General features: G+C 46.5%; 1 protein-coding gene across 5 annotated transcripts in view; it reads right to left on the bottom strand.

The window, feature by feature from the left end:
* The window catches only part of FOXO3 (forkhead box O3), a 247925-nt gene extending 221185 nt beyond the window's left edge, over positions 1 to 26740 (bottom strand). For 4 of the 5 annotated variants that reach the window (XR_013921930.1, XR_013921931.1, XM_080341062.1 and 1 more), the window contains exon 1: positions 24798 to 26740. Coding sequence is in view for 3 of the 5 variants with exons in the window: in XM_080341062.1 (XP_080197188.1) it covers positions 24798 to 25376 (579 nt within the window). In the remaining 2 variants the exon portion in view is untranslated. Of the gene's footprint in view, positions 1 to 16234; positions 16643 to 24797 lie in introns of those variants that run through there. The other variant, XM_080341063.1, reaches the window with a different exon arrangement.
* Positions 26741 to 27142: the final 402 nt, after the last annotated feature.

Genomic DNA, 27142 nt, shown 5'->3' with positions numbered 1-27142 from the left:
AGGAGCCTGCAAGAGGCACGCAGTAAAAACAGGGTGGTAACCATAAATTTTGCTGAGCAGAGCCCTTTCGGAGCCATGAGGCAAGGCAAGACTGCTCCCCCAAGGGCCCTGGAACCGCGTTTGGGCTGATAACCACACACACAAATGGGTGCAGAGCTAGAAAAGCCAGGGGTGAAGGGGAATCACATTTGAAGATTAAAAACAACAACAAAACCTGCCTTCCCTCCCCACAAAATCATTAGAGGGTTTTCAATCCCTTCAGTCATGGCCTTTTTACACAGGCTTTGTTCAAGTAAACAAATTGCTTTTAATGAACTTTGTTAGCCCTCCAAAGCCATTTGTTTAATGCAGGTTAACTGCAGAACGCAGAGGTGACAGTTTTACCAAGAACCTTTTCCCTCTAGAAAGCTCCTTCACTTGCTGCTAAAAAACAATTTGCACTTCAGACCAAGACTGCCCTTAAAAAGACACATTTCCCTCTCTTTTAGGAGAAAAAGAACACAAGCTCCAAACTGTGCCTCTTTCAAAACCAAGTTTCAAAAATACTAAATACTAAAACTTGCTAGTTAACACCTAAAAGGGTTTATATTCATCAGCAAGATAACTGAGGCTGCCTTTTCTAACCAAACTGAGCCAAATTCAGACCACGTGGCACTGGCCCAGCCCCTATTGTCTCCCAATAGACGAACAGGGTCTTCAGATGTGCCACCAACCCCTCCTGAAACCTGCAGATGGCATGGGGTCTCACACCCTCCCAAAAGCACATCCTGAGCTTTCTGCTTTTCTACTATCAATAAATAAAACCCAAAACTTCAGCACACTTCAACAGTGTTTGGTAACAGCATTGAACTCACGTGTAGCCTCACACCTGTAGCCTCAAAATGTTCTTTTACTGGTTTTAACCCCACCTCATCCACATTACATTCATTTAAAAGAAGACAAAACATAAAATCTTGCGCCTCTGCGACTCAGCCTTGCTGAACTCCACCAACTTCAGGCATACAGCAATATTTAAGACGAACTGGGAAGGTGCCAGATTAAACAAAGCCAGGCGCGGGACGACACAGTGGCCAAGCCCAGGTTGCTGTACTGACCTATATTCACACCCCGGCAGCAGAGCAGGGCTTAAATCCATCGGCCAGCATGGGGTGGGGGAAGCTGCCAGCAAAAACCTGCAGGCAAGGAGCCCATGCAGCCCAACTCTGAATTTCTTCAGAGATACAAATAAAAGATCACATTCACCAAACTAATAAACATTACACCTGCAGCATAGTTTGGCTTCACATGACAGATCCTATGTCTTCAGCCTTTCAGAAGACCTCAGACACTGGGGGAAACGCTTGGGTTAGGTTTGCTTTTGTCAGAAAGCACACACAGAATGCAGTGATGGGACTGGTGATGGGAAAGGGCCTTTCATTTCTCCAGCACCTGATCAAAATCCCACCTGGGCCAGCTTCTGCTCGCTGCCCGATAGCTGTTGAAAAGCCTCCATCAAATGAGCTGGTGGTTTTAATCCAGTTTTAAGTGCATTGCACTTAGGTCCCAAGGTGGTAAAAGCTTTAGCAATCAAGTGGACAGGCACATACCCTCCGCATAAAGCTCAGTACAACCAGTACTAATCAGCGGCAGCCATGCAGGAGGGAAGCCAAGGAGAGGAGGCTGGAAATTCAGTTACCCACTCCATTCCTAGAAATGATTCAGCTAGATTGGACTTACAGCAAACGGGCAGAAGCACAACAAGTAGCTTGTCTTCGCTCCCTACATTTTATGAATAAGTATTTCAGCTCCTGAACCCTTGATCTTTCTTCCCATAAAACGCTATTGCAAAAGCCAACTCATATTTTCCACACACATGGAAAAGTATTTGCTACCCATTCAATTCCTTAAACAAACACATGCACTTACCAGCTTTCTCCCTCATCCCCTTTGCATATTTTCTTTAAAAAATGCCTAAGTTCCTTTTCTTGGGGTCTTTAATTTCAATATTACAGTATTCTTTTTGCTTATGCCATCACTAACTTTTGGGGGGGCAGCAGATGACCTCAGGATGATGCAGTAAACCAATAAAATGAATATTAGGATTTCTGTCTTCTGTTTACCACCTTATCAGAACATGGTGTTTTCTTGTGAGTTTGTCACTCTTGCAGAGCAGTTGACAAGCGAATGAAAAATTAGTAAATGCCTTGTCTGCATTGTAATAAAACATTTTTTAATGTCTTAAACCCCTTAAAGCACTAAAACTAGGAGGGGCGCAGGGGGTGTTTTGGAAATTGTACACGTGCAGAAACTATGTCTTACTTCCAAAAACATGCTGCCAGCCATTACGTATAAATATTGGCTTGAAAATGAAGCCCCAGACGAGGCAGCAGCAGTAGTCGAAGCTGTGGGCTGACACCGTGCACATGCCGTGCTGTCACAGAGCGTGCAGGTCCCTCCTGTCCCGGTGTGTCACCAGCATTGCATCACTGCCACTGAAACAATGCAGCTGTCTCGGTTTGTTTAGTTTTTTTTTTAAAGTGACAGCAAATTTCAATGCAATAAATCTCTGAGCTTGTACCCAGCTCTATTGCCCACACAGGCCTGCTTCAGTGCAGTACCCTGCTTTTTAAGGCCATTCTTTTTCCCCCTGCCACGGTCTCATTTGGGGAAAAATAACCCACTCACCACCTGAAATATGTCATGATTAAGCTTAAACATTGGCAGCCACGTTATTCCCTGTTGTTATCCCCTAAGGCCTCTGGTATTAATGCCTTCACTGACCATTTTTGGTGCTCTCCCAGGAGTCGCACGCCATTAAATGTCCTCTCCAATGGCCCCTACGATCCACCACAAACCTCAAAGGCTGTAAAAGGCCCCATCGGCCACTGACAAATCACAGCAGCAAAACACACAAAACTTTTCTGGGCACTAACAAAGAAGCGGCAATAGGTGTGATAAGCAGCGTCTCGCCAGGTTGCTGCCCTTGCTCGCTGTTCAGCAGGCAGACAGACATGGTCAGGTTGCCCACGTGGCTTTCAAAGAGCATCTCTGTGCTGTGATCATGATGTAAGAAAGTTCCTTTTTCCAGCTTTATCCACTATTTACCTTCAGCAAACCTGCCCAGTGCTGCTCTTTATAACAGCAGAGCTACCCGTGGCTGCTGCTTCATTTTAGTAAGACACCAGAGTCTATCAAAACATCTTACCATATGGTTCAACCATGATTTTACAAAAACCACTGCAGTTTCCTTAAAAAAAAAAAAAAAAAAAATCCTAAGATAAAAATCCCTTCTTCTGTATTTTGACAGCACAGGAAAAAATGAGTTTGGATGAGCTTTCAAGAGAGTTTCCCAAATGATGGACACACAGAAACCACTGCATATCTCTCCAGAGCACCCCCTTTTCTTTTTGACAATTAAATATATTAGCGTAAGGTTCAGCATCAGCTGCAGCTGCAAACACTCTCACTGAAACCTGCAAGCTACATACTTGTTCAACCAGATCCATGTTATTATCTTTTCCCTTTCCCTACCTCATGGCAAGAGTAACAATTTAATTAGATGGGGGGGGAAAGCCCGTATTATTTATAACTACAGCGCAAGACATTATTTTTAGCTGAAGAACTCTTAAGAAAGAAACAGTGCCCAGACTGATTTTCATGTACAACTTCCTGAATTTGTGAGTCAGAGCCAAATTTCAGGGACTAGTTTAATTCAGGTTTTGATCCTTCTGACCTCAGCGCATTAGCAAGAGCTCTGGTTTTAGTGCCCGCTGCTTTTCTGCTTCCGAGCTCTATAGATCTAAAACTCAACAGGTCCGTCGGCTGCAAAACTAGCGACGCTTCAGCAAAGGCAGCCTTTGGAGGAATTAAGCTGTCAGCCTCCTGCGGTTCTCGGGCAAGTCTGGGAGGCGGGGGAGCATTTGCCCGGGCACACCACCACGCTGACAGGAGCGGGACGTATCCCGTTACGGGAACTGCGCGTTCGCAAACAAGTGCCGGAGTCACAGGCTGTTCTGTGCCGTGCGGAGGAGATAACACCGACAGGCTCCAAGCTGAAAATCCACCCTCCCCTGCAACTTCTTTCTTTCTTTTTTTTTTCCAACCTAAACTATATTTGACTTCGCTGTCAAGTATTTCATCGCAGCTGCTATTCTCAGGTTCTCCTAAAATACACACAGTAGGTACTGTACTACTGCACATATAAACATCTACCTTCCTACCGCAGCTATTTATGATTAAAATAACTTTTCTCCATTTCTGATTTCACTTCCTCTCTCCAGGCCCTGTTCTATGTTGCACAGGGTTTGCTTTCAAGACTGCACCCAGGACCAACCTCTAGCACGAAATACAGAAATAAAATGTTAGCCTAGTTAGAAGTTTAATTTAAGAATTAAATAATTACAAGAATTAAAGTTAAGAATTTAACAACCAGTTTCCCTTGTTGGTGACCTGTGAACAGGACTTGATCTCTGATGCCTCATGGTTAGGGAAGAGAAAGGATTAAAAGTCAGCAATGGGCTAGGCGCATGGTAGAGGAGAGTTGCCTGTCATCTGCTGTTCCTTCGGATACCACCAGCGTCGGTTCCAGTTTCTGCTGGGTTTATTACAAATCTTACTGGGGCCTGCACAGGACAAGCTGCAGTTGTACAACAGCTGCACTCAGCAGTGGTGAATCTTACTCTGTCTAAAAACAAACTCCTTGAGTGAAGAACACATGTGCTTTTTGGCTGCACTGGAAGAGGATAAAATGGTAGTATGCAATTTAACACGCTCTTCCACTCTTCTGGGACACTTTGACAGTTCAGGGTTCTCCTGCCAGTGGCTCCTCTGCATTGAAATCCACAGCATCATCTCCTAAGCTCACCCGCCTGGCTTGGCAAAGGGTCTTGCTCACACAAACACATCTTGTTTTCATCCACCCTTGCACCAGGCAAGCGTGGAGGTAAAAGTATTAGCATCACAGTTACAGAGCTGAGGGCAGGAACAGACACCTCCACCTCCTTGGCCACACCAAGTTTTCAGCTGAGCTCCAAGCAGCAGCTCCCTACTGCATTCAGCCAGCAAGTGGTCAGGATGCTCAGAGAGATGTTCCCAGCACCCGGTCCTTATCCAAAACCTCCCTTAGAGTTACCCGTTCCACTCAAGAGGATCTTGTTCTCTGTATCATAATCTCATAATCTAATATGTCCAAGCTCAAAGCTTCTTTTCCTCCCAAACCTTCCGCGTGATTTGGAACCTCAGCATGATATTTGTTCTGACACTTCTGGAGGGGTAAGGAAAACCCCTTCTCAGAAACGTTTCTCTGGGCATAGCTGAGCAGCTTCATGCCTTGCCCATGACCATCCTGCCTACTCAGCCAACTATTAACAAATAATTAACCCACACTGAGGCAAAGGCTCCTTTCTGCCTGACGGGATGGAGCCTCAAGTTCTCAGTGTGAAGCTCCTTTGTACTGAGCCCAGTATGTCCTAGAAATCTTTCTGTGGGCAGCTGCACTCTGTATGAACAGTGATATAAAGAACAGAGATTAATAGGGCTCATCTCCCACTGTTAAAGGAAAACAAATACAACTGTTACAAACCATTTTGAAGTGATAAGGGATTTTGGGTGAGCAATGTTGAACCCAGACTCCGTGACCCCGTGGCACCTGTTCAAACACAGCAAGAGGCACTGGATACGAATTATTCAGTTCCTGAAGCTGAGCCACAACCCAGCCCAGCATTTCAGCAGCGCTATGCTCTGCTCTGCCTCCTGCACAGAGTCACTTCCACTTATTTACCAGGGCTTAACATCGGCTGCATGACTGATGTCACATCGGGAGACAAAGAGCAGCTCGATTTGGTTTTGGGGGAATGCAGAATATGGTAAGCTGGCAGTGGTTCATGTAATTACGGTCTGTCTCGGATGCTAATAAAAGCTGCCTGTTTCTAAGATTCTTGCCATTGTCACTAATTCACAACAGCAGAAAAATGTTATTTACGTGGCCCCTTCCTCAAGCACCATCTAATTGAGGGCCTTGTCCCACTGGAGTGCGGATAGTGCAAATTCACAACCCCCCTTGTCCCACTGGAGTGCGGATAGTGCAAATTCACAATCCCAAGTGGCACGCTCCCCTCCAACAACTACAGGACAGCTACCTTAACCCTGGGCTTGACCCCAACCAAGCAGCTGGATACCTCCATAAACACACACACTCTGAACCTGTTGCTTCCTTACATAATTTTGTAGTTTTCCTAAACAGCTGTTGTTTCACAAGAGCCTAGTCTTCCTTTTCCTTGCTTTTAAGTTCCCCTTCATTTATAAACAAGGTATTCGCATGAGGACTTTACAGAAACTTGCATTTCTAGGCTTGAGAATTGAAATTTGTGATCAGATGCTCTAGATACCCCTATACATCAGTAAATCAGGAGGTAGGAGTTAAAAGAAAAACACCATATCATTACTAGTCTGTGCTGCCTGTTCTCCCTGCTCCAAAGCTGGAGATGTGAGGCTGGTGTTCCTCCTGGCCAGGCACCCTCAGGTCCCTGAGGCAGAGCAGGGCACTCTTCTGACACCTGCCCATTAAGAACAACTGCTGGATTTGTAGTCAGAGGAAATCTCCTTCCTTTGCTCTGCCCTGCCCTCAAGATCAGACTGACAGGGAAGGCTGTTGGAGGATTTTTTTGTCGTGACTTCTGGCATGGGATCCTCTGGACATCTCATTTAACAGACATTCTGCACCTGCAGTGCCCTCAGTTTTCCCTGGTCTTTGTACACAGTACATCAGGGTCGGGGCTTCTGTCTTTTAACTACAGGGCTTTGGTTTGTCATAAGGTGACAGCAAAGTGTTTTGTCCAACATAGTGTGTAGGCCAGATCTCTGGGACTCTTTGGAAAAAGACACTCATTGGCATGGGTGACTGGGCCAGACCCACTAACTTCAGGTCCACTAAACATTTATTTGTAGGAGAAAAATGTGCACATATATGGCAAAAAAAACCAACAACTTACCAACGTGTCAGAACTCAGCACTGCAGGGTTTTATTTTCATTTTTTTCTACCTACTTTTCACACCTTTTTACTGAAAGAACTGGTTTACAGCTTGGACACCTGCACCAAACAAAATTCTGCTTGATAGCTTTATCTCAACCCACGGCATGTTAACTCAAGGTTGTTAACCCTCCTACCTCCTTTCCTTACACACCGGAAAACATGGAAAACAAACAAAAACCACGAAGGACACATGGAAAAGCCTCACTGCAGTACAGATAGGACAGATTTTCTGATTCACCTTCAATCTCTTCGCTTTTCTGTTTATCTCAGACACTAAGTGCTATGTACAGGTTCTTGAATCTACATAGGTTGACAATTTCTAATTGGTGGAGGCTTCAATACACGATGTGCAGCACGGAAAACTTCTTATTTAAACTTCTCCACCCTCCACGAGTGCATAGGAAAGCCTCGGCTGGCAGCCAGCGTGCTGCAGTACTGACACGGTTTCTAAAACCTACAAACCAGCCCCCAGCATGTATTGCTGCAGAGACACTTACCTGCACTTTAAACATGTTCATTTGATCTTTTTGTGAATGTGAATGTAAGAAAAAACCAAAACAAAACAGTGTTAATGTGACACAGAGCTGCACAATAATGCTTCACACACGTTACACAGCTAAAGCTTCAGCCGACAGCACCGGCTACATGACAGAAATACTCCATCAAGCCAGTGCTACGGCTCTGCAAAACTGTAAATGATTACAGAATAATGCCCTGCAATCAAAGAACAAAATGTGTGCTGCAGATTAATCACTTTCCAAGATGGGAAAGGAAAGATAGGCTTGAGAGATAAATCTGGCTGGGGTGTTTATGCAAGCGTATCATGCTCCTTAGTACTGAATGTCCCAGAACTTACAGAGGAAGTAAACAATGTGCTGGGGGGGTATATGGGGGGGTGTGCGAGGGGTGTGCGTGTGCCCATGCTCACAACCCGAACTAGGACAGCTTGTGAAATATGCCTAACTTTCAGTTATGAAACACTAGTGTCAGAGGTCCCCCGATCGCTGGCTATATTGCTACCGCCCAGGAAAGTCTAAAACAAGGACCTGTTTAGATAAAGCCGACGCTTCTCTTCGGCATTTCAAACTTTGCTATAAAACTCCCCGAGGATGCCCACAGACTCCTGAGCCCGCTCCTCCGTGTCCCCCAGCATCAGATAGTGCATTAGAAGGGAGGGAATGCAAGCTCTTCTGGTTGGGATTCACTTTCTGGAGGCGCACTCCGGCAACCTACATTTTCGGTGTCCCTCTAGCATATAATCACGCTGCTTTTGGCTGCTTCAGCAATGCCAGCTTTAATGCAATCCTTGTTTTTTGTGTAAACATATTTACATTTGTAACTCCTAACTGGCTGAACACTACACAGGCGTTTTGAAGAAAACTCTACCAGCACTTGAATTAAATGCAACACTTTGACAGTCAATTACCAACACATGAAACAACAAAACAGCTGAATTTGGCGGGGCAGGGGGGGGATGCATTTCCACAGAGGGCTCCCGGTGACTTCAGCAACTGTGTGAACAAGGGCTAACATGAACAGGGATTTGGCTGAGCAGGTCTGGGAAAGCACCAGGCTGCAATAGCACAAAACCCAAAAGACGAAGAGGGAAGCAGCCCTAAGCCTGACCCCGACCTTGCAGAGCGAAACCGCGTGGCTCAAAACTTGTGCTGGTGACATGGGGTCATGGCACCTTCATCACCTGTGAAGAGGCACATTCACAACCTGTGAGGCCATAAATTAAAGGCATCTGAGCACCCTGCACCATGGCTGCTCCGTGACACGCAACTGCCGTGGCTGCAGGAGAGGCCAATGACCCGGATTTAGACCTGGGGCTGCACATGAAAACCGACAGGTTTCCTGGGAAGCCCCACTTCAAAAACTCGTCGGGGGCCTGTGTCGCAGCAGCCCGAGTTACAAAAGTGCCAAGTTTCCTCGACAGGATTCAACAAATAACAGAAAAGTTACAAAATCTCTATGTGGAGAGTTTCAGTTGTCACCACTGCTTTGGATGAGGCACCAGACAGCAGTTCCTCACCTGAGGATGACAATTCTACAACAAATGTCTATTTCCACACAGGAGCTGATAAAAAAATTCCCAAAAACGAAAGTGTCAGGCTATGCCCTGCAACAGTGCCGTGTATAGGGAAAATACTCCACAGAAACCAATTATTTAAAGTCCCTCTTCCCTGAAAATATTTGGCTCTGTATTAAACCCGATTAACAATAATCTACTAATAACAAGACTGTGATGTAGCTGCAAGATTCCCCTGAAGCAAAATCCTGCCAGTGGTAGTAATTGATTCAGCAACGTGCATCAGCTCAATGGCACAGGCGTCTCCAATTCTTGCAAACATTACATCCAGTCTAATTCCCCCCCAAGGTCACCACAACCATCAGAAAAATCCCCGCACACCATGACCCAGAGAGCTGTGACTAAACAGCTGTTATCAATAGCCTGGGAAACTGAAGCGCGGTCTCTGAAGGGCATCAGCCACCACCAGTGAACCCCTCAGCCGACCGAGCTGCTGAAACAGCTTGGGGAGCACTGGCAGAGAATAACCCACAGTTGCATCTTGTGGGAGAGGAATCAGGGCATGCCAGGTTCGCCTTTGCACTATTTGTTGCAAGGTGTGTTTACACGCACTTTATTGCAATAGAAAGAGGAGAGGCCACCCTGTTAGCTGATTAAAGTTTTGAACTTTATCACGAAGGCACAAGGGACTCATGAACTGCACACTCTATGCATAAGCTCTTTAAAAGGTCAACGTAAGGTTATTCACACCATTATATGACTTGATCTTAGCACCAAGTCCATTGGAAGCTGCCTCCTGACCAGGACAGAAGCTAAGTCGCACCAAGTAAAAGCAGCAAAGGTGTCCATCCTTCAACACTCCAAGGCATCACATTGCTGTTTTAAGTAACGATTCGGTATGAGTTTCTCAGTCTAATTCTGATAACAAAAAAAATGTGATCAGCTCCTCACCCATATGTGGAGGCATTTACCAGAATCATTAAAGACTAGGCATGAAGTTAGCAGCAGAGGCAAAAGATATAAGGAAACTGGGGAGCTATGGAAGGAAAAGGCTCTTTACATTTTCTAGTCTAAACACACAAAGACAGAGGGCACCTACTAGAGGATGGAGAACATGGTGTTACTATGGACTGTATACTTCCATGTCTTAGATACTACCAGTGAGGAACTTGTCTCTTCTCACCAATAGGATAGGAAAAAGGAAGAGCTGCTCACTATGGATATGAGAGCAACTACTACACATACCATTAAATATTTTAGGGACAGCTCAGTAGCCCTATGAACTGTATGATCTCAGACATTGTTTGCTGTCTAGTGCAGGCCACATCAAAACAGAGATTGAAGTCTCTCTAAGGCTGGATCCTCCATCTCTTACACGTATGAGCAATCCCTCTGTACACAGTATCAGCAGAGGGAACAGGACTACTCAAATGACTAAGGATTTGCACACCGACAGCACCAGGACGCCTTACCTAAGGGTGGATTAGTTAAAAAAATAAACAATGTTGTAAATTATAGGTGGTACTCTGAGCTCCACCTACACCTTGTATTGTCTAACACTTCCTATTATAAAACCCTGTTCCTTGTTGCTAATAGCTTTGCAAACCTGAACTGAAACTGGGACTAGAAACAGGATGAGTGGCCTGGGACAGACAAGACATGGAATACAGGGAATCCTGGGGCAAAGGAAAAATGTAGAATAGGGAGATGGAAAAAAATATACAAAAAAAACCCCAGACAAACCAGACAAGGAGAGCAGATCTGGAAACCAGAAGAGGTGGGCAGAAGGGTAGGAGATCACAGGAAAAGGAAGGAGGGATGCATGGAGCAGGACTGGGAATTGCAGGGAAGGCAGCTGGGACAGGAGACCGGAGGGGCCAAGGAGTCTGAGGAGAGGAGAAGAGGATGCAGGGCTGGGGTGGTACCCACCAGGAAGCCCATGGATGACGGAGAGGTGAATGACACCCATGAGCATGCCGGGGGGTGTGTTATTTCTTTATTCAGAGCTGAGTGCAACAAATATGGCACAGGGCCCACCCAGAGATCACAGGGGACAAGCTGAAACCCTGAATACCCCTTGAAGCATCCAGCCCGACAAGGAGGCTGGGGGTGGATGGAGTGCATGACCTCGTTACTAATGAGGGTGTCATAGCCAGCATGAGAAGTCATTTCAAGTGTTAGAGGCAGCTTTAGGTCTGACATTTTGTACTTCCTGAGCACTTGGTTTTTATATTGAAACATTTTTTCAGTGTAGATTTTCGTATAAATGAAGTATGCTCTTATTTAGTACTTCTGCTCAGCACTTCACTGAACAGTGAGAACTATCCACACAGATACTTCAGCGATCTGCAGTTAATGGTCAAGCCACACAAATCCAACCTTCCTACTCCCTGTCTGCTCCCGGAAAATGGGAAAGGCCCATCGCTGGCATTGTCTGAACCCACCCACTGTATTATGGTGCTTCTAGAGAGAAAGCTGCTGGCCCATGCACACCTGCACCCACATGGAAGAATTGGTAGTTTGACACCTAACACCATTTCCTGCAGAAAATAGAAAATAAGGAAACTATCATCTCTCAGCCCATGCAGAGATACTTGAAAAAAAAAAACCCAAACAAACAAACAAAAACCCCAACCGAAACAGAGAACACACCACTAATAACCATCCAAGGAAAATGTCAAACCAGAAACCAAGCACTCAAGACTGGATAAATTTAGTAAGATGTCATGATTCAACTACAATTGAAGGAAATCCATCCTTAATTTCTCAAACAACTGCTATCATACTGTTCAAGAAAACTATTTTTCTTTCAGGCTGAGGGGACATCAAATCCACACTATTTCTCAATTTACTACTTTTTTCTTCTTTTTTTTTCCTTCCACTAGAGAACATTGTCATTCCACATGCTTAGTACAAGCCTGAATAAAAAATGACACGTGAGAAGCTTTTGCCAGGGTTAAGTCCTGACACAGCTGTTGGAAAAACCCAAAACGAACATTTTATCCCGGCCAAATCAGTGTTCTTTTCACTATTTATACTCTTGGATCCAGCAGCTGCAAGTGACGCTACAGGTCATGTTGTCCTAAATGGACAAAGAATCTGAGCACCCTCTCAAGTTTTGGAGGCTTGTTTGGACTTCTGTTCTCCCTCTCAATACTTCACAGTGCTGCTGCACCGAAGCCAAGTTGCTGTGAGTTTAAGTAGGATACCAAACTCTGGTCAGAACAGGTTTTTCAGCGAAGATTTTCCATCTTTAAAACAACAACAGCAACAACAACAAAACGAACTATCTTCCCTGCTTCCATTTTTCAGCACCATAGGATCAACACTGGCTGCTCAGTTGATAATACCCCTCTTTATTTGAAGTTATTTTTCTCCTTTCACCACCCACATTCATCTGGGATTTATTCAGTATTATTCTGCCTGACACCAGTCCAAAACAGTAAACAATTCCTGTAACAGCACAATAAGCAGAGCGGACCCTAAGAGAGGTGCTTCACGGTCTAAGAATCCCCTTACATCACATCCAGTTACGTACCAAAAACAACGTCAAGAACTTGTAAGGATGTTAGATACAGCTGTGCCTTTAACAGAAAAACTTCTCTGGGTATCAGGACCAGCATTTTACGAGCAGGGTAATGTTTCTGCTGTACTTTGGCCTTCTGTCATCAGAGGAAGGTGGAGATTTATGCCCTTTCTCCTTCTAAATTAGACTCCTTCGGTGCCCTATTTTATATTCTTCCTGACAGGTCCCTATTTTGTATTAAAAAAAAAAAACGTGCTGTCACTGCGTTGCATAGTAAAAGACCTTTCCAGCCAAAAGAGAAAATTCCTGCCACTGAGTCAAGCAGCAAGAGGTAACTCTGTGGTTAAAACTGCGAGGATACAATACTTTGCCCAGCAACATGTTCATTTCCAGAAGGATTTGATAAAATTATAATTCACTGTCCAGAAAAAGACTAAAACATTAAACATATTATACTGAGAAAGTCAAAATAGGTCATTCAATCAGCGTTATTCCCCCTTCATTTTGAACATAATACAAAGCAGTTAAGTAGTTTCTCTTGCAATTACCATCATCTTTGTCTCCTCAGTGTCTAAAATACACTGGAGATATGGAGCTGCTCTCACTGTACAGCAGCCCAGGCCCTGCTCCCCACTATCACAGACTTCTCAATAAATATACGAAGGTGAAATCCTATCTTCAGCTATTTCAACTATGATAATTCTGTGTGTGTTTGTTTGTTTCTCCCCCCAATTCCCTGGTCTATCACCTCAAATGACAGAATTCTTCCCACTGATTAAAGAGGAGTATGGATGCACTCAGGAAGAACCCCAACATCTCCAACTGCTAATGCATGACACACTCCATCCTCCCATCAGGAGGACTTGCTACCTGGCATAGCCCTGAAGAAGGGGGGCTGGAAACAGCCTCCCTGGGGAACAGCAGGGTTTTAGAGATCTTTTCTGGATGTGAGACGTCTGACATATGCCTCAAATGCATTTTAATTTAGGGAAAAAAATAAAAAGTTGGGAAAATTTTATTTATGTTTCTAATTAGGTAAACAGTATGCTTCTTCCACCTGCTCCAAGCTATCCCACCAGGCCCAGTAGACATCAGATGTCTATGAACACACATCAGAGGTTGATTTAGTCCCCACTGCTAGCTCACAGAATCTTTCCTCCTCCCAGCCCTTCATGCCACTACCTCATGGCCTACACACCTTCCCTCTTTTTTTGTGTGTAAATGGCCTCACTACTGATTTTCAAACACCTTCACAAGCACACAGCTCCCTTTTCCAGAGCTTTCTAAAAACCAGCGTTCAAACCTTGTAGGACATTTTAATCACAAGTATTTCTGCTGTGCATGAACCACGCTGTAAGAGCAATGGGACAAGAATTAAATCTCAACATGCCATGGGAAGTGAGAATTACATTGTCAACATAATGATGAAAATAATATTAGGTTCAGAGCTTTTGGCTGCTACAAAAACTAGGCTGGAAACCTCTGGCCCAATGCATGCAGAGCTCTGACATGATTTCCATTTGAAAATTGAAGATTTTAGATGTGATCCATTTATCTGGGCCACATATATGGCTCAGGCTACATAAATGCAGAAGCCGCTTGCACAAGATTCACAAAATGCTTCGGAGTTTTTACAGCTCCTCTGCGGCAGCATCATTCTTGGTGCCAAAGCTGTTCTCCTACAAAGGCATCGCAGGACCAGCAGCCTCCCATTGTAGGTCTTGATGAATAGTTAAAGAAGCACCATTCACTCTGAAACCTGACATATCAGACAAATGGTTTTGAGTTCCCCCATACAGTGAAACTTTTAAACACAACAGATCGTGTTGCACAAAAACAGGGACAGCGGCTCTGTGTGTCTCAGCTTACAAGCATCTCAGGACATGACTTGAACTGGCATCACCTTCTCCTACGAATTCCTGGAAAAAAACATTCTTTGAAAATTAGTTAAGGTCCAGAGCAGTTCTGCAGAACAAACAGTAGGCTATAAGCTTTCAGGAAACCACATCGCTGCTCTCAGCACAAAACCAAACAGCAGAAAAGGTGATAATGTGGGAGCCTGTGAGAGTCTCACACAAAGACATTCTTTGTGGAGCACTGTTCTCGCTTATTAGATGTCAAATTCTATGTACTAAGCATATCTAGAACTTTATGTATGAAACTGATAAATCCTCCATGAAGCACTAGCCAATATATTTACACAAGATAGGGGTTCACTGCCTAACTTCATAAATACCTACGAAGTCAGAAACTTCTGATCTAGATTAAGTCTTGCATTTTAAGGTATGTTTACACTGCAAACTTCATGTGAGAAAGCAGAGCTAACGTTGGTCATAATGTGTCTTTGGAGAGCTGAAATAGCTGCTTGAAGAGCTAGCGTGGAGAGGAAAAGAAACAAATACAGCAGGTTTTAAGAGCGCTGACACATAACTGGCATATATATCAAGATAATTTAGTCCACATTCTAGATAAAATAAATATGGCCTGGAAGTCTTGTCCTAAAATTATTTCTTTAGAGTAATCTATTTATTCTTCTTCACCCTATTTTGAAAAAAATGCAGAAACCAACACGGTAAGCATGAGAAAACACTAACTTATAAGGGCAAATCATCTACACCAGGGATGTCGAACTCATTTTCACTAGGGGCCACATCAGCCCTGTGGTTGCCTTCAAACAGCCGAATGTAATTTTAGGACTGTATATAAATGTAACTAAAATTGCATTCAGCCCTTTGAAGGCAACCACGAGTCTGATGTGGCCCCTGGTGAAAATGAGTTTGACACCCTGATCTACACTTGGCTGTCTAGACTAGGAGAGTAATTTGTATTAGAATATTATTAGGTAATTAATATGTTTTTAAACAAAGCTTTGTTTACTTAAGTACAACACTGTTACTAACACTCTGGTCATGCTCAGCCCTCACCAGGAGTCCAGGCTCAGCTGCAACCAGGATTTTAAGCACTGCTGGCTTGAGTCTTGCTTACATTAATGCAAATGCACGCTGCTGCGGCACAGTAGGAGAGTCCCACTCTGCTGCTTTAACGTGGCCTTTAGCAGGGACAAGAGTCAGACTCTGCTCACTTTACTTAATTTACTTGTGAAAGCTGCGCTGTCATAAACCAGGTTGCATACGCGCAAACCGAGTTTTTTATTCCCACTAAGAATCGCTTTGCGCTGAGCAGCCGCAGCAGCTGCAAGGCAGAATGAAGCCCAAGCAGACACGTACCCGTGTGTCTGGGTGCTCCTCTATCTGCCCCTGCCCCAACAGACCAGTCTCCATCCTCATCAGCTTCACAGCTTATCTGCCACCTCCCACTCCTGTGGGGTCAGGATAAGCAGATGTTACCTCCCTGTTCAAGTGCTGGCATCAAGCCCAGACCTGCCCTTTTCTGCTCACACGACTAAGGACCCAGCAAACCTACCAAAAACTTTTTTTGCTAGGACTGCAGCCCACCCGCTGGTCACAATGCTGGGTGTCCCCATGGCCTCCACTGCTCTCCAGGGAGAGCCGAAGGTCTGGGAAAGCCAGGGATGGAGAGGCAGGTTGGCCTGAAGGCACCGCCAGGCAGAGGGCTGGGTTATGAGCAGCCTCCAGGCAGACCCAAAGCACAACACAAAGCGTGAAGGCAGCCTCAGAGGCAGGTATCAAAGGAGGAGAACAGCACCTTTAGCAGCGCTTCTGTCCTCATTCCGCAGCTCTCGATGGGATTTTGGTGTGGAGACGTCAGCACAGACCCACCCTTCACCTCGTCAGAGGCAGTGGTTGAAGGGACGCAGAAGTGGCGTGATCCAGTGACTCAGCCCATGGAAACGCACCTGACAGCCAGCAGCACTTGGGGTGCAGCAGCCAGAGATCGCACAGGCAGAGCCCCACACCCACTGCCAGCAGCCTCCTGCCCTCCAAAACTGGCAGGCAGCACCCTTGGGAAGACCTGGAGGGCACAAGCTGCAAAGGCCCTGATGACAAGTTGTTGGTGCCACACATCGTCCTTCCTCACTTCAAGTGGACCTTCCTCCAGCCCTCTGGCAAAGATCCCCAGGCTGACCCTGCCCTCCTGTCCTGGCCCACACCTCCCTCACACGTCCCTTTGTACATAGTGAACAGCAACTTCACCAGCAGCAGAGAAATAATAAAAAAAAGCAAAAGAATACCCTGCCAAACAAACATATTCAAGTGAGAACCCAGCATTCCATAATTCAGCTCTTAAGTGCATAGCATGTTGCAATCGAGCAAGAAATCCATTTAATTAGTTAGCACAAGTCTGCTATAAGAGCTAATTTTCACAAGGCATTTCTTTACTAATACAAATCTCCAGAAAGGCATTTCTCTGTCAGTGAAATCTTACAAAGATGTTTTATATCAGTAGAAGTATTTAAATAGCTTTTATTTTTAATAGGTACCAGCATACAGATAAAGAAAAACTCCCCAATAAGCAACACAGAGTTATTAACAAGACACCAATGCTGTTATCTCCTGACTTGCCTCAAATTCCCTGCAAAACAGCATAACAAGCATGTCGGTCCTTGAGCAAACATGCAAAGGGGGTGGCCCAGAGAAAGGCCTCTGGCTTTGTAGGACATGACTGGCTCCTCCTGGAACTCACAGTTAGGCACAGCATTGAGAGAAAGCAGTCTGGCAAAAAGCAATGGCAACACAGCAATGCTCTTCTCCAGCCCCACCGCAAGGCAGGTCTCTTGCTATTTCTTCACAGGGATGAGGCAGAGCACTAATGCAATCTCCCACTTGTTCCCAAGCCCTTACAGTGCCCTGAAATTGCCTTTCTCCAGTCCTGTAGCTCAACTGCCTCCACACTGCATTCCCAGCTAAAAATGCAGGGATACTCTGCAATGTGCCCTCACAGTTACAAGCCAGCCATCTATTTCCCACAGAGACACCCCATGTACCATGCAACCCCCCCCCAGCTGGTGTTACAAACGGAAGAGTGGAGAAGGTGAAGTAGGACATAACATCCCTGGAGTCTCCCAAGAGAGGAATGAGGAACTGAGGGATGGCAAAATGAGGAATGGATTTTATTTTTTTTTAATATTGGTATTTGGATATTGAACAAGTGCTCTCTGCTTGTTACTCCCCTCATCTCACAGGTTTTAGACTAATGACCTGCAACAACCTCTGCAGAACACATTGCCGGGAGATAACATAGATACCACAGCTGATGAATAATACAGTAAAACATAACCTGCTGTTGTTGAAGACCATGCTCTGCTCCAGCAGTGGTGTGCTCAAGAGCTGTGGGAACCTCAAGGCCCATCATCCTTGGCCATCTAGAGCTGAAGACGCCCTCCCAGCATGCCCCAGCAACTCCTATGCCCCCCCTCCAGCCTTGCACACCTGAGCTCTTCCAATCTCTCCACCCTAAAGAGGACTTGGGCACATCACCACAGGCCTCTGGATCTCCCTGCAGCTCCTGGCAAGCTGTCTCAATCAGAGAAGCAAGAGCTATATGCACTGCTAGCAAAAAAAACGCTTGGAAACAGGCTGGTTTGCTTGGTAAAGCTAAGTCGATGCTGAATAAATGTCAAATACACATGGGTGAAGAGTTGTTGCCTGTCACTGATGCAATGGTATCCCACACACACAACTGGAACATCAGGAACCTGGTACAGCCATGCAGAGAAGCACGGGATGCCCCATCCTGACTCTGTCTGAAGCAAGTTAGAACAAAACACCTCACTCTGAAAGAAAATCCCCTTCTGTAGACAAGCCACTTTTTAATAATAAGTGCTAAATGGACTATTCAAGCAGGTAATTAATGTTAATTAACATATGTCAGGCCATAAATTGGCTAAATGCACCTCATTTTCCAAGCTTAGTGTGTGGCAATGCTCAGGAAATTGTAACAGAAAAGAACAGCCTAAGTTTGCAAAAGCACAAAAAAAGAGCGAATAGAAGGTTAAACTTAATCGTCACTTAACTCATGGTGTGCTGAGCCAGCACTACTGAAAACTGAATGACTGTGCACATCACTTGAGCACTTTATTTTGCTCCTGAACCACTGTGCTACACACATATTGTCAGCCCCAAGAAAAGCCACATCAAAAAAACGCTGCAGCTCCCCAAGCGCCGTGTTATCAGGCAGGCCTTCATCAGGATGCTCGCTACGTGCTGCAGGACCGGGATGTGCCTCCTGCCTCGGGACCTGGTACGGCTGTGGCCCCTTCCCAGCGCTGACTTGGGAATTGTGGGGTTTTGTGGCAAGGGGAAGGAAAGAGCAGCAGGAGGATGCTCAGAGCTCACCCTCCTCCAGAGAGAGTCTGCCTCAAAACGCAGAGGGCCTCGTGCCTTTAAAAGAAACTAATGCTGCCATTTTATAACCCTGCCCTTGGGCATGTTTTCTGTGCCAGAGGTAGTAGTAAGGCTTTTTAAAAAGTGGGAGAGAAACAAGAACATGCAAAGATTTTAGTCTAAGTAACAACTTGCATTAGGAAACACTTTCAGTTTCTCCCTTGGCAAGCCGCCACTACGCTAAGACCCACTGTAATTGCATTGCAAATAAGAAACAATCCTCACAAAAGATTTTCCATACTTCCACGCAAAGGTGTTGGCTGCCAAAATCTCGCAGGGGCACCTTTAGGAGGCTGCCACCTAGAGAAACGCTTTGACTATTTACCCGCAGTTTTCCCTTATCTCCAAGACAATCCCTTCGGCCTCCCTTCGAACCCAGAACACCGACTGTAATTTTCTGTGGTGGTTTCACCCCATGCAAGCTGGCTGAAAGCAACCCGGCCGCCACAGGGGGCTGTGGGGGGCCTGCCCCCCCCCCAGCGCTGCCTGCCCTTCTGCAAAGGAGGCCACCGACTCCGGGTTCCTACTTTGTCCACGTCAGCACAAAGAGCTTTCACAAAACCACCCGGCTAACCCTAATCACTCGCCTTTCTAAATGCACCAGCACGTGCCCAGCCGCCCCTAATCTCCCAGGATTACAGCAAAGTGGTGGAGCACCACCAAAATGACCCGAATACAAAACGGCCTCACGTGTAAGACACCGCTTGCTTTACCGGGACAAAACCGAGCAAAGGCAGGACATCCAGAGTGGGAGCGCCAGGATGCCTCTCTTCTCCAGCTTGACGCTCTCAGACGGTGTTTATTCAAGCCAATAAAATACGGCCGATATAAAAGCCACTGAGGCAATTTAATTTTTATTAGCATTAACCACATACTTTCAAATGCACAAGTAAGTGTAGGAGCCAACCTCTGACTCTCAAGTTTTGTATTTTAAATATGCCCAAATATTGACACTAACAACCTATTACACACAATGCCTATGTTGCATGACTGTTTTAGGTAACCTGACTTCAAAGAATTGAAGAACGTTGATTCCATTATTTGTCATGCAGGTCTACCTGACAGCGATACTGTCCAACATCATTCACTGGAGATTTCCCAATCGCATCAAAAGTTAAGTTTATCAGAGCCTGTGACTCTTTGCAGCTGATGACACTCACCAAGGTAATGTGTTTGTATCTGCATTTAACAAGTCCTTCAGCGGAGGTGCTCCTCACTGTCACACTGTGGATCAAACAATGTCAATGACTCTGGAAGAACTACTCAGTCTCTCTCTCTAATAACTGTCACCTGCTTGCATGAGCTGGGGAAAAGCGAGAACTTTGATGTACGTTACAGATATAAAATAATAATGTGTACTAATATCTACACATGGTTTCTACTGGAAAGTTTAAAAAGTCATGTGTTACTTTGATACTGAAGTATATTCCTCTATGACGCAAGAGGCATGTTATCTAGCGGTCTCGACTCTGGGGCTGGAACCACGCATCTCTTTACTTTTTGCTCAGCACAAAATTCACTTACAAATGTTACTGAGTATTTTGTTAAAGCACAACATGGCAAGGCTTTGATCAGGTAAGATGCTTAAGCAGTAAGTTTAAGCATGCAAGTAATCCCAGTGAAGTCCCAAGGACCCATTCACGTGCTTAAACCCGTGCTTGCTTCGGTAGATCAAAACTTAAAATAATCAGACTGCAGTTTGTAACCCAAACCCTTCTGTATGGAGAACAAGGCAGCTCAAAATTGGGGGAGTAGGGGGAAGTAAGAATATAAGAATATAATAGAAGGCTGGAAAAAATATTCATGCTAGCAGCTAACTTGGAAACACAGTCTCTATGGAATCAAAAAGAACCTGAAGACAAAAACTGAAACTGATGTAAACTCCAGTTTTACACTGCCACTCCTGATAAAGACACTGTGTGCCACTCTGAGGAAGGAGAACTAAGAACAGAGTAGTGTTGCTTCCTTCCCATATCCTTTGCAAAAAGATGATAAAAAGAAGTCCAACACATCTTGTGTATCAGCATCTGGCTAACAGATTTAGACATCTGTCCACATCACTGGCAAATTTCTCAAGTCTTCCCAAGTCTCAATAATTACAGCAAAGACTTGTGCATTTGCTACACTGCAGCCCTTTGGTTACATATTGGTCAATAAAATAAGGCAAGGATAGATGAAATGTCCACATATGATGTTTACAAAAATACTCCCTCCAAAGTAAATATGCCAGCAGCTAGTAGTCCTCTTTCATCAGGAAGATGAATGCAACAGGTGTAAAACAGGCTGGCCTCTGATATTTAAAAAAAAAAAAAAATCAAAGCAAATCAGCTGCATTTAAATTTAGGAATTGCTGGTGTCTGTGTGTAAGGGACCAGATTCATAGTCTTGCCATACTGCTCAACAAAGAGGAAAATAGTCCCCCTAGTGTACTCTTCATGTAGAAAAGACTGTTTCACAAGATACTGCTGCAAGAAATTACAAAATAACATTATAGGAAGAGATACGGAAGTACTTAAGCTATAATGAAACTGGGCACCTCTACTATAGACACTGACACAAAGGTATTTCTGTTTTCCATTTCAAAAATTATTGAGTGAAGTGAGTTACTGCATCCTAAATATTTTTAGGAAAAAAAAAGCTTGTTTTTTTTAAGTCAGCACACTAGTTTGCAACTGCAGAACATCCACAGAGTAACGGATACCCGAATTTGGAAAGACGGGATGATCTGATGATCGAGGAGCTCTGTGGAAGTACCTGCAACAGCCGCCTGGCACAGTGCATGTCACAAGGGTGAAACCAGCTCAGCCTCAGACCTTTCCCCACCCTGCCAAGCGATGATAAATATAAATACCGACCCTCCATAAGTATCCTATACAGTAAGTGGATATTGAAGCACACACCTAAACTCTTCCCGGTGATTTGGAAGCGTACGGAAGCGTACGGCGGCGTCCGCAGCGCGCCAGCTCCGTACACTACTGCCCTAGTTAAGCTGCCGGGCAGCGTTAGGTCAGCGAACATCACACCCGAGCCGGGGGGAGGGGGAAGCAAAGAAGATTGTCGGGGTGTGGGGGGATGTGTATTGGGAAAACCTTATCTGAATTAGCGGAAACGTAATATATGCCTTCCTAACCACATCTGAAATATTCACTTCTGCTTTAATGCCCTAGGCAAAACAAAACAAAACAAAAAAGTTATAGTTGTAAGTTTAATTTATAGCTCTTAAAATAATTGTTTTGAGGAGTATAATCCCAGCTATGTTTATGGATTATGGTATTCAGCACATCTCACTGGAAACAGTATTAATATTTCATATATAATACATAGGATAATAAAACCAAGTTCTCTTCTCTTTGTTTAAAACGACAATTTCCCCACTCAGTGTCAGAGCAGAATTTTGGTAAATGTTCTTGCTGCCTTCAAAGAGAAATTTATTCTAAATTAAAACAAAAGCCTTCTGATACAGAAGTATCTTCTGTTCATTTAAAATCTTGGTGTAACTAGCAGTCTGAAAAAGTCTGATGTGAAAAGTTGACATTAGTTCCTGAAGAGTTGTATTCATTACCTGTGAGGGAAACAGAGATGATAATAACGTGTTATGTGTTTTAGCATCGGGAGAATAAGATGGAGTCTCCATTTAAGAGTGCTGCACAAACTAATTTATGTTCCAGCCAAGAAACAGAAATATTCCTCTTCTGAATGTATATACATACATTAAAAGAAACTCTAGTCCTGCTAAAGAATTAAATTTTGCAGTTTTCAATGCTTGGCAAATTATTAGCTCTTGACCTCTCCTTTGCCCCTTTCAGTACGCCCCTACCACCACGCACAACTGCACCCGCCATTAGCACCATCAAACCCCTCACCCTAACTTCCAGAGACAGCTCACAGTCATTAAAGAGGTGGAATTTTCTGCTACCAGTGTGCTCGCATCTCCTGAGAAAGGTCATCCTAAAGGCTTGTGAGAAACTTCTGAACTAAATTATATCAGAGAAATCTCAAGGGATCCAAGTTTTTAACATTTTAATTAGCTCCAAGTACCAGTTAATGCTGCTGAGCAAAGGAATCAATATCAAATTAACAGTATAAATTGTCAGAAAATTTGTGACTGTATTAAGCATACTAATCAATGTAAGCACTTTGTGTTATGGCCCGGATTCTGCTTCTGCTGAAGCGAACGGGAGTTTAGCCACCAAATTCAGCCAAAACAGCATCACCCCCATTGTTCACTAAATCTTCGTTTGAATTGAGTATCGAGAATTTACTGAAAATTCAAAGTATTGGATAAAAAGGTTGTTTTTGTCATAGCGGCTGACATCTAAAGCCACTGCTTCTGCATGAAACCAAACAACTTATTAAGACACAGGCTGTCATCAGAAGATGTAACCCTTTACCACACTCCCTGTCACACTTGAAAAGTCAGATCACAATTCAATACCTAATATTGAAGCAAAAGCTGTAAAAAGGATCTGTTTTTTTAAAAGCTTTGTCTTGAATTAGCTATGCCACCAATAAACTTTGTATTTATATTTTCCCCAGCCTGAGACAAGTCTGTCAGTGAAATGCTTGTACGGTGCTGTTTGGAAGATAAAAATCATAGAGCTGCACTTCAATTCCTAGCAGCAAGTCCTACTCAGGCTCAAAAATATGAGACAGGGCTGCTAATACAAAAACTGCCAGAAATGTTTCATCGTACAGTATACAAATTGGTCAGAAATACCCTAAGTTGTCCCGTGATCCAAAGCGAGAGAGATTCAAAGAGGAAATTTAATTTCTGTGGAACACAACAAAACTTCCCGGCAAATTCGTGTTCAACCATCCATTCAAAAACTCAGTCTCGGATGCTGCCGGTATCGGTCCTCAGCAGCAACTGAACCGTACCAGGATTTCCCTCTGCAAACAGTTATCGACATCAAGCAGCACCTGCATTTCTCTACAGCTGCAAGTACGTGACATTTTGGTGTCTGACAGACACTAATAGATGGACATGGAAAACGAGGAGAAAAAAGCAGTTCTGGAAATCACTTCAAATGTGCTTTACGTGCAGCACCAGCTCCTGGTAGGCCTTATTAGATTCTCAGAGCAAAACCCTGCCTGCCTGCAACGTGCTTTTGCATGCACTAAGTAAACAAGCCACAAAACCAGATTTATTTTTTTTTGTCTCACTTATTAAAACAGTAGTAATCTTAGCTGCTAACTGTCACAATGCTGGACAGAAAATGCTAGGATATACAGGGTTTATCAGTAGACGGTGCACTCATACACTGGCACTGCAGGAAACACAGACCAAGCATCCCCGTGGCTGAGCAGCCAATAACTCCATGCTTTGATTAACTTTATGAAGAAATGTCAAGACCCAAATTTCCCTCTATTGCCTTTGAGGAACGTGTGGGAAACCACCGGGGTTTTTCTTGACACAAATAATAGAGCCGTTCTGTATTTGAGCTTCAAGACTCAGCCCAACCTTGCATAAAAGAAACTCTGCTCATTTCCAGCATGAGTTACAGTGACGGTACCTATAACTTTAAAAATGAAGCAACACCTCACCGTTAAATTTTTTTTTTCTTTTCTCTTTCCCTGTTTATGTGCTTGTGCACCAGATAAGCCAGCTCTGCTCCAGTGTCTCTCCTGCTCCTAGAATTAGGAGTCCTCACCACTTGCACACCGCAACAGGAAAGAGATAGAACTTCTCTGTCCCCCTCCGTTAAAAAATAAATAAATAAATAAATAAAATAAAATAAGGAAAAAAAAATCCATATAAAAGCAAAGGCAACAGTGCGACCACAAGCACGGCCAGCAACAGCGCCCGGCCGGCTGCCGTCGAGGAAAGCCGCCGGCAACCCCCTCTGCGGCCGCCTCCCCCGCGGGCCGCCCGTCCGTCGGGGGGAGCGCGGTGGGTCCGCCGCGGCCCCGGGACCCCGCCTCACCTTCCAGCCGGCCGAGCTGTTGCTGTCGCCCTTGTCCTTGAAGTAGGGCACGCAGCGGACCATCCAGTCGTAGATCTGGGAGAGGGTGAGGCGCTTCTCCGGGGAGCTCTCGATGGCGCGGGTGATGAGGTCGGCGTAGGAGAGGTTGCCCCACGCGTTGCGCCGCGACGAACACTTCCTCGGCGCCGCCGCCGGGCCGCCGCTCAACCCCCCAGCGCCCGCCGCCGCTGCTCCCCCCGGCGAGAGGCTCGGTCCCTCCGGGCCGCCCCCGGGTAGCGGGGCCAGCAGCCGCGCCGCCTCCTCTGGGACGGCGGTGGCTGTCGCCGCCGCTTCTCCCGCGGGGGTCGCGCTGCCAACGGCCATGGCCGAGCCGCCCCCCTCCTCCTCGTCGTCCTCCTCCTCGGGGATCATGGAGGCGGCGTCGGCGGGCGGCTCGCCGGCGGGCTTGGCGGGGCTGGCCTGCAGCTCGGGCCTCTGCAGCGGCCAGGTGCAGGAGCGGGGGCGGCTCTGCGGCTCGAACTCGGGGTCCAGCTCCACGTCCAAGGGCGAAAGCGGGGCGGGGGGCGACGCCTCTGCCATCTTGGCCTCTCCCGCGGGCGGCTGCGGCGGCGGCAGCGGGGCGCTGCGACGGGGCGGGCGGGCAGCCGCCGACCCCGCTCCTCCTCCGCCGCCTCCTCGGTGCCGACGGGAGCCTAGCAGGCGGGAGACCGGCGGGCGGGCATGCCGCGCTCCGCTAAGGGCTGGCAGGCTCTCCGCTGCTGCACCCCGAGCCCAGCTCCCCGCGGGCGATGCGCACGCCGGAGCGGGGAGGAGGAGGGGAGGGAAAGGGAAAAAAAAAAATCAGATTAGGAGCCGGAGCGGCAGCGCAGGGCGGGCAGCGTCGGAGGTGCCCGCGGCGCTGCCCTCCGCGCCGGCGGAGCAGCGGCCGCTCTCGCGGTGCGTGTGTTTGTTTATGTTTCACTCCATGCGAATGCAGAAGTAGCTCCAGCGAGAACCGCGCTGTATCCAGCCGGGAGAGGACCTTCCCTACCCCCCCGCCCCCAGCGCCTCCGAGCTCGTTCCTCGTCGCTTCCGCAGATTATCTTCTCTTTTGGGGGGTGGTCTTTTGCTCTGGCCCTCGGCAGGAGGGCAGGGAGAGGAGTCCTTCAGATTACGCCAAAGACTTTTTGCTTCTCCAAAAACGCCCTAAAGAGATCTGAAGTCTTAGCATACATCCAACTGCATACTAGCGTAAACCTGTCACTTTGCGGTGTCCCCCAAGCCACACGCAAGTAGCCCCCCAAAATCTCACAGCCGACGGAGCAGGGGGGCCGGAGAAGGCCACTCCGAGGCTGGTCGATTAAAAAAATAACAATAATAAATCCTTCTTCTCGCAGGGAAAAAGCAAACACAGCGGGAACAAATCAAATGGCCAGTCTTCCAACAGGTCCCGAAGCTTTAAGCCCTCCCTAGGGCTGCCCAAGAGAATAGGTTTTGTTCCAGCATCAACACCACATTCATAACCTCCTTGCTCCTGCTGCTGCCATCTTGACAGTTTTTCCCCCCTTCACTCAAGTCATTTAAAAAGCGCAGGCAGAAGAGGCAGGGAGAGCCACATCGGGAGGGGAGGGAGGCGTAGGGAGGAGAGAATCAACAGCAACCTCCACACCGGCAGAAATCAGGATCCGAATTCACGGGAGGAAGAAGCAACGCTGCTGCATGGTTCCTGCTGCTCCTGCGCCTTCAGCTCCGAGGAGCCTTCCCTTTAAAGGCGAAGGAAGGGAAAGCGGCAAACCGCCCGCTCCCTCTGCGAGCAGCCGGCGAGAGGCAAACGATCCGCCCGCGCCGAGCCCGCCTGCCGCCGCAGCCCGCCCGAGCAGCCTGTCACCCGGCTCGCCGCCGACTTCCACATCCCTCCTCCTAACAACCACCGGCAGCAACACAAAGTTATAGACACACGCAGGGAGCCTCAACCTAACCGCACGGCACGGCACGGCCCGCCCACGGGCGGGGGACGGGCGGTGCCGCGCAGGGGCCGCCCCGACGGGGCGGGGGCACGGAGCCGGGCCGGGCCGGGGGAGGCGGCGAGGCTGGGCGGGCTGGAGATGCGGCTGGGAGCAGGTGGGGGAAGCAGCTGGGCGCTCGCCTTCCCTTAGGTCCGCAGCAGCACCTCCTCCCCGCCGGGGTTGTGCGTCCCCCGCCGGCCTGGGGCCTGAGGGCGCCGCCCGGGCCGCGGGAAGGCGGCGGCGGGAGGAGCTCAAGTCTCCCAAAGCATGCGGTAACTCTTTCCAAGGGTTACATTAGCCCTGGCTCTCTGCACTTAGTAGAATTTAAACAGCAAAAATAGACGCAGCCGTCTCACTTTT

The sequence above is a fragment of the Nesoenas mayeri genome (genome assembly GCF_963082525.1).
Source record: "Nesoenas mayeri genome assembly, chromosome: 3".
In the NCBI taxonomy this organism is placed as follows: Eukaryota; Metazoa; Chordata; class Aves; order Columbiformes; family Columbidae; genus Nesoenas; species Nesoenas mayeri.
Note: the sequence above shows the minus strand (reverse complement) of the source record. Positions and strands in the feature narration are given on the sequence as shown.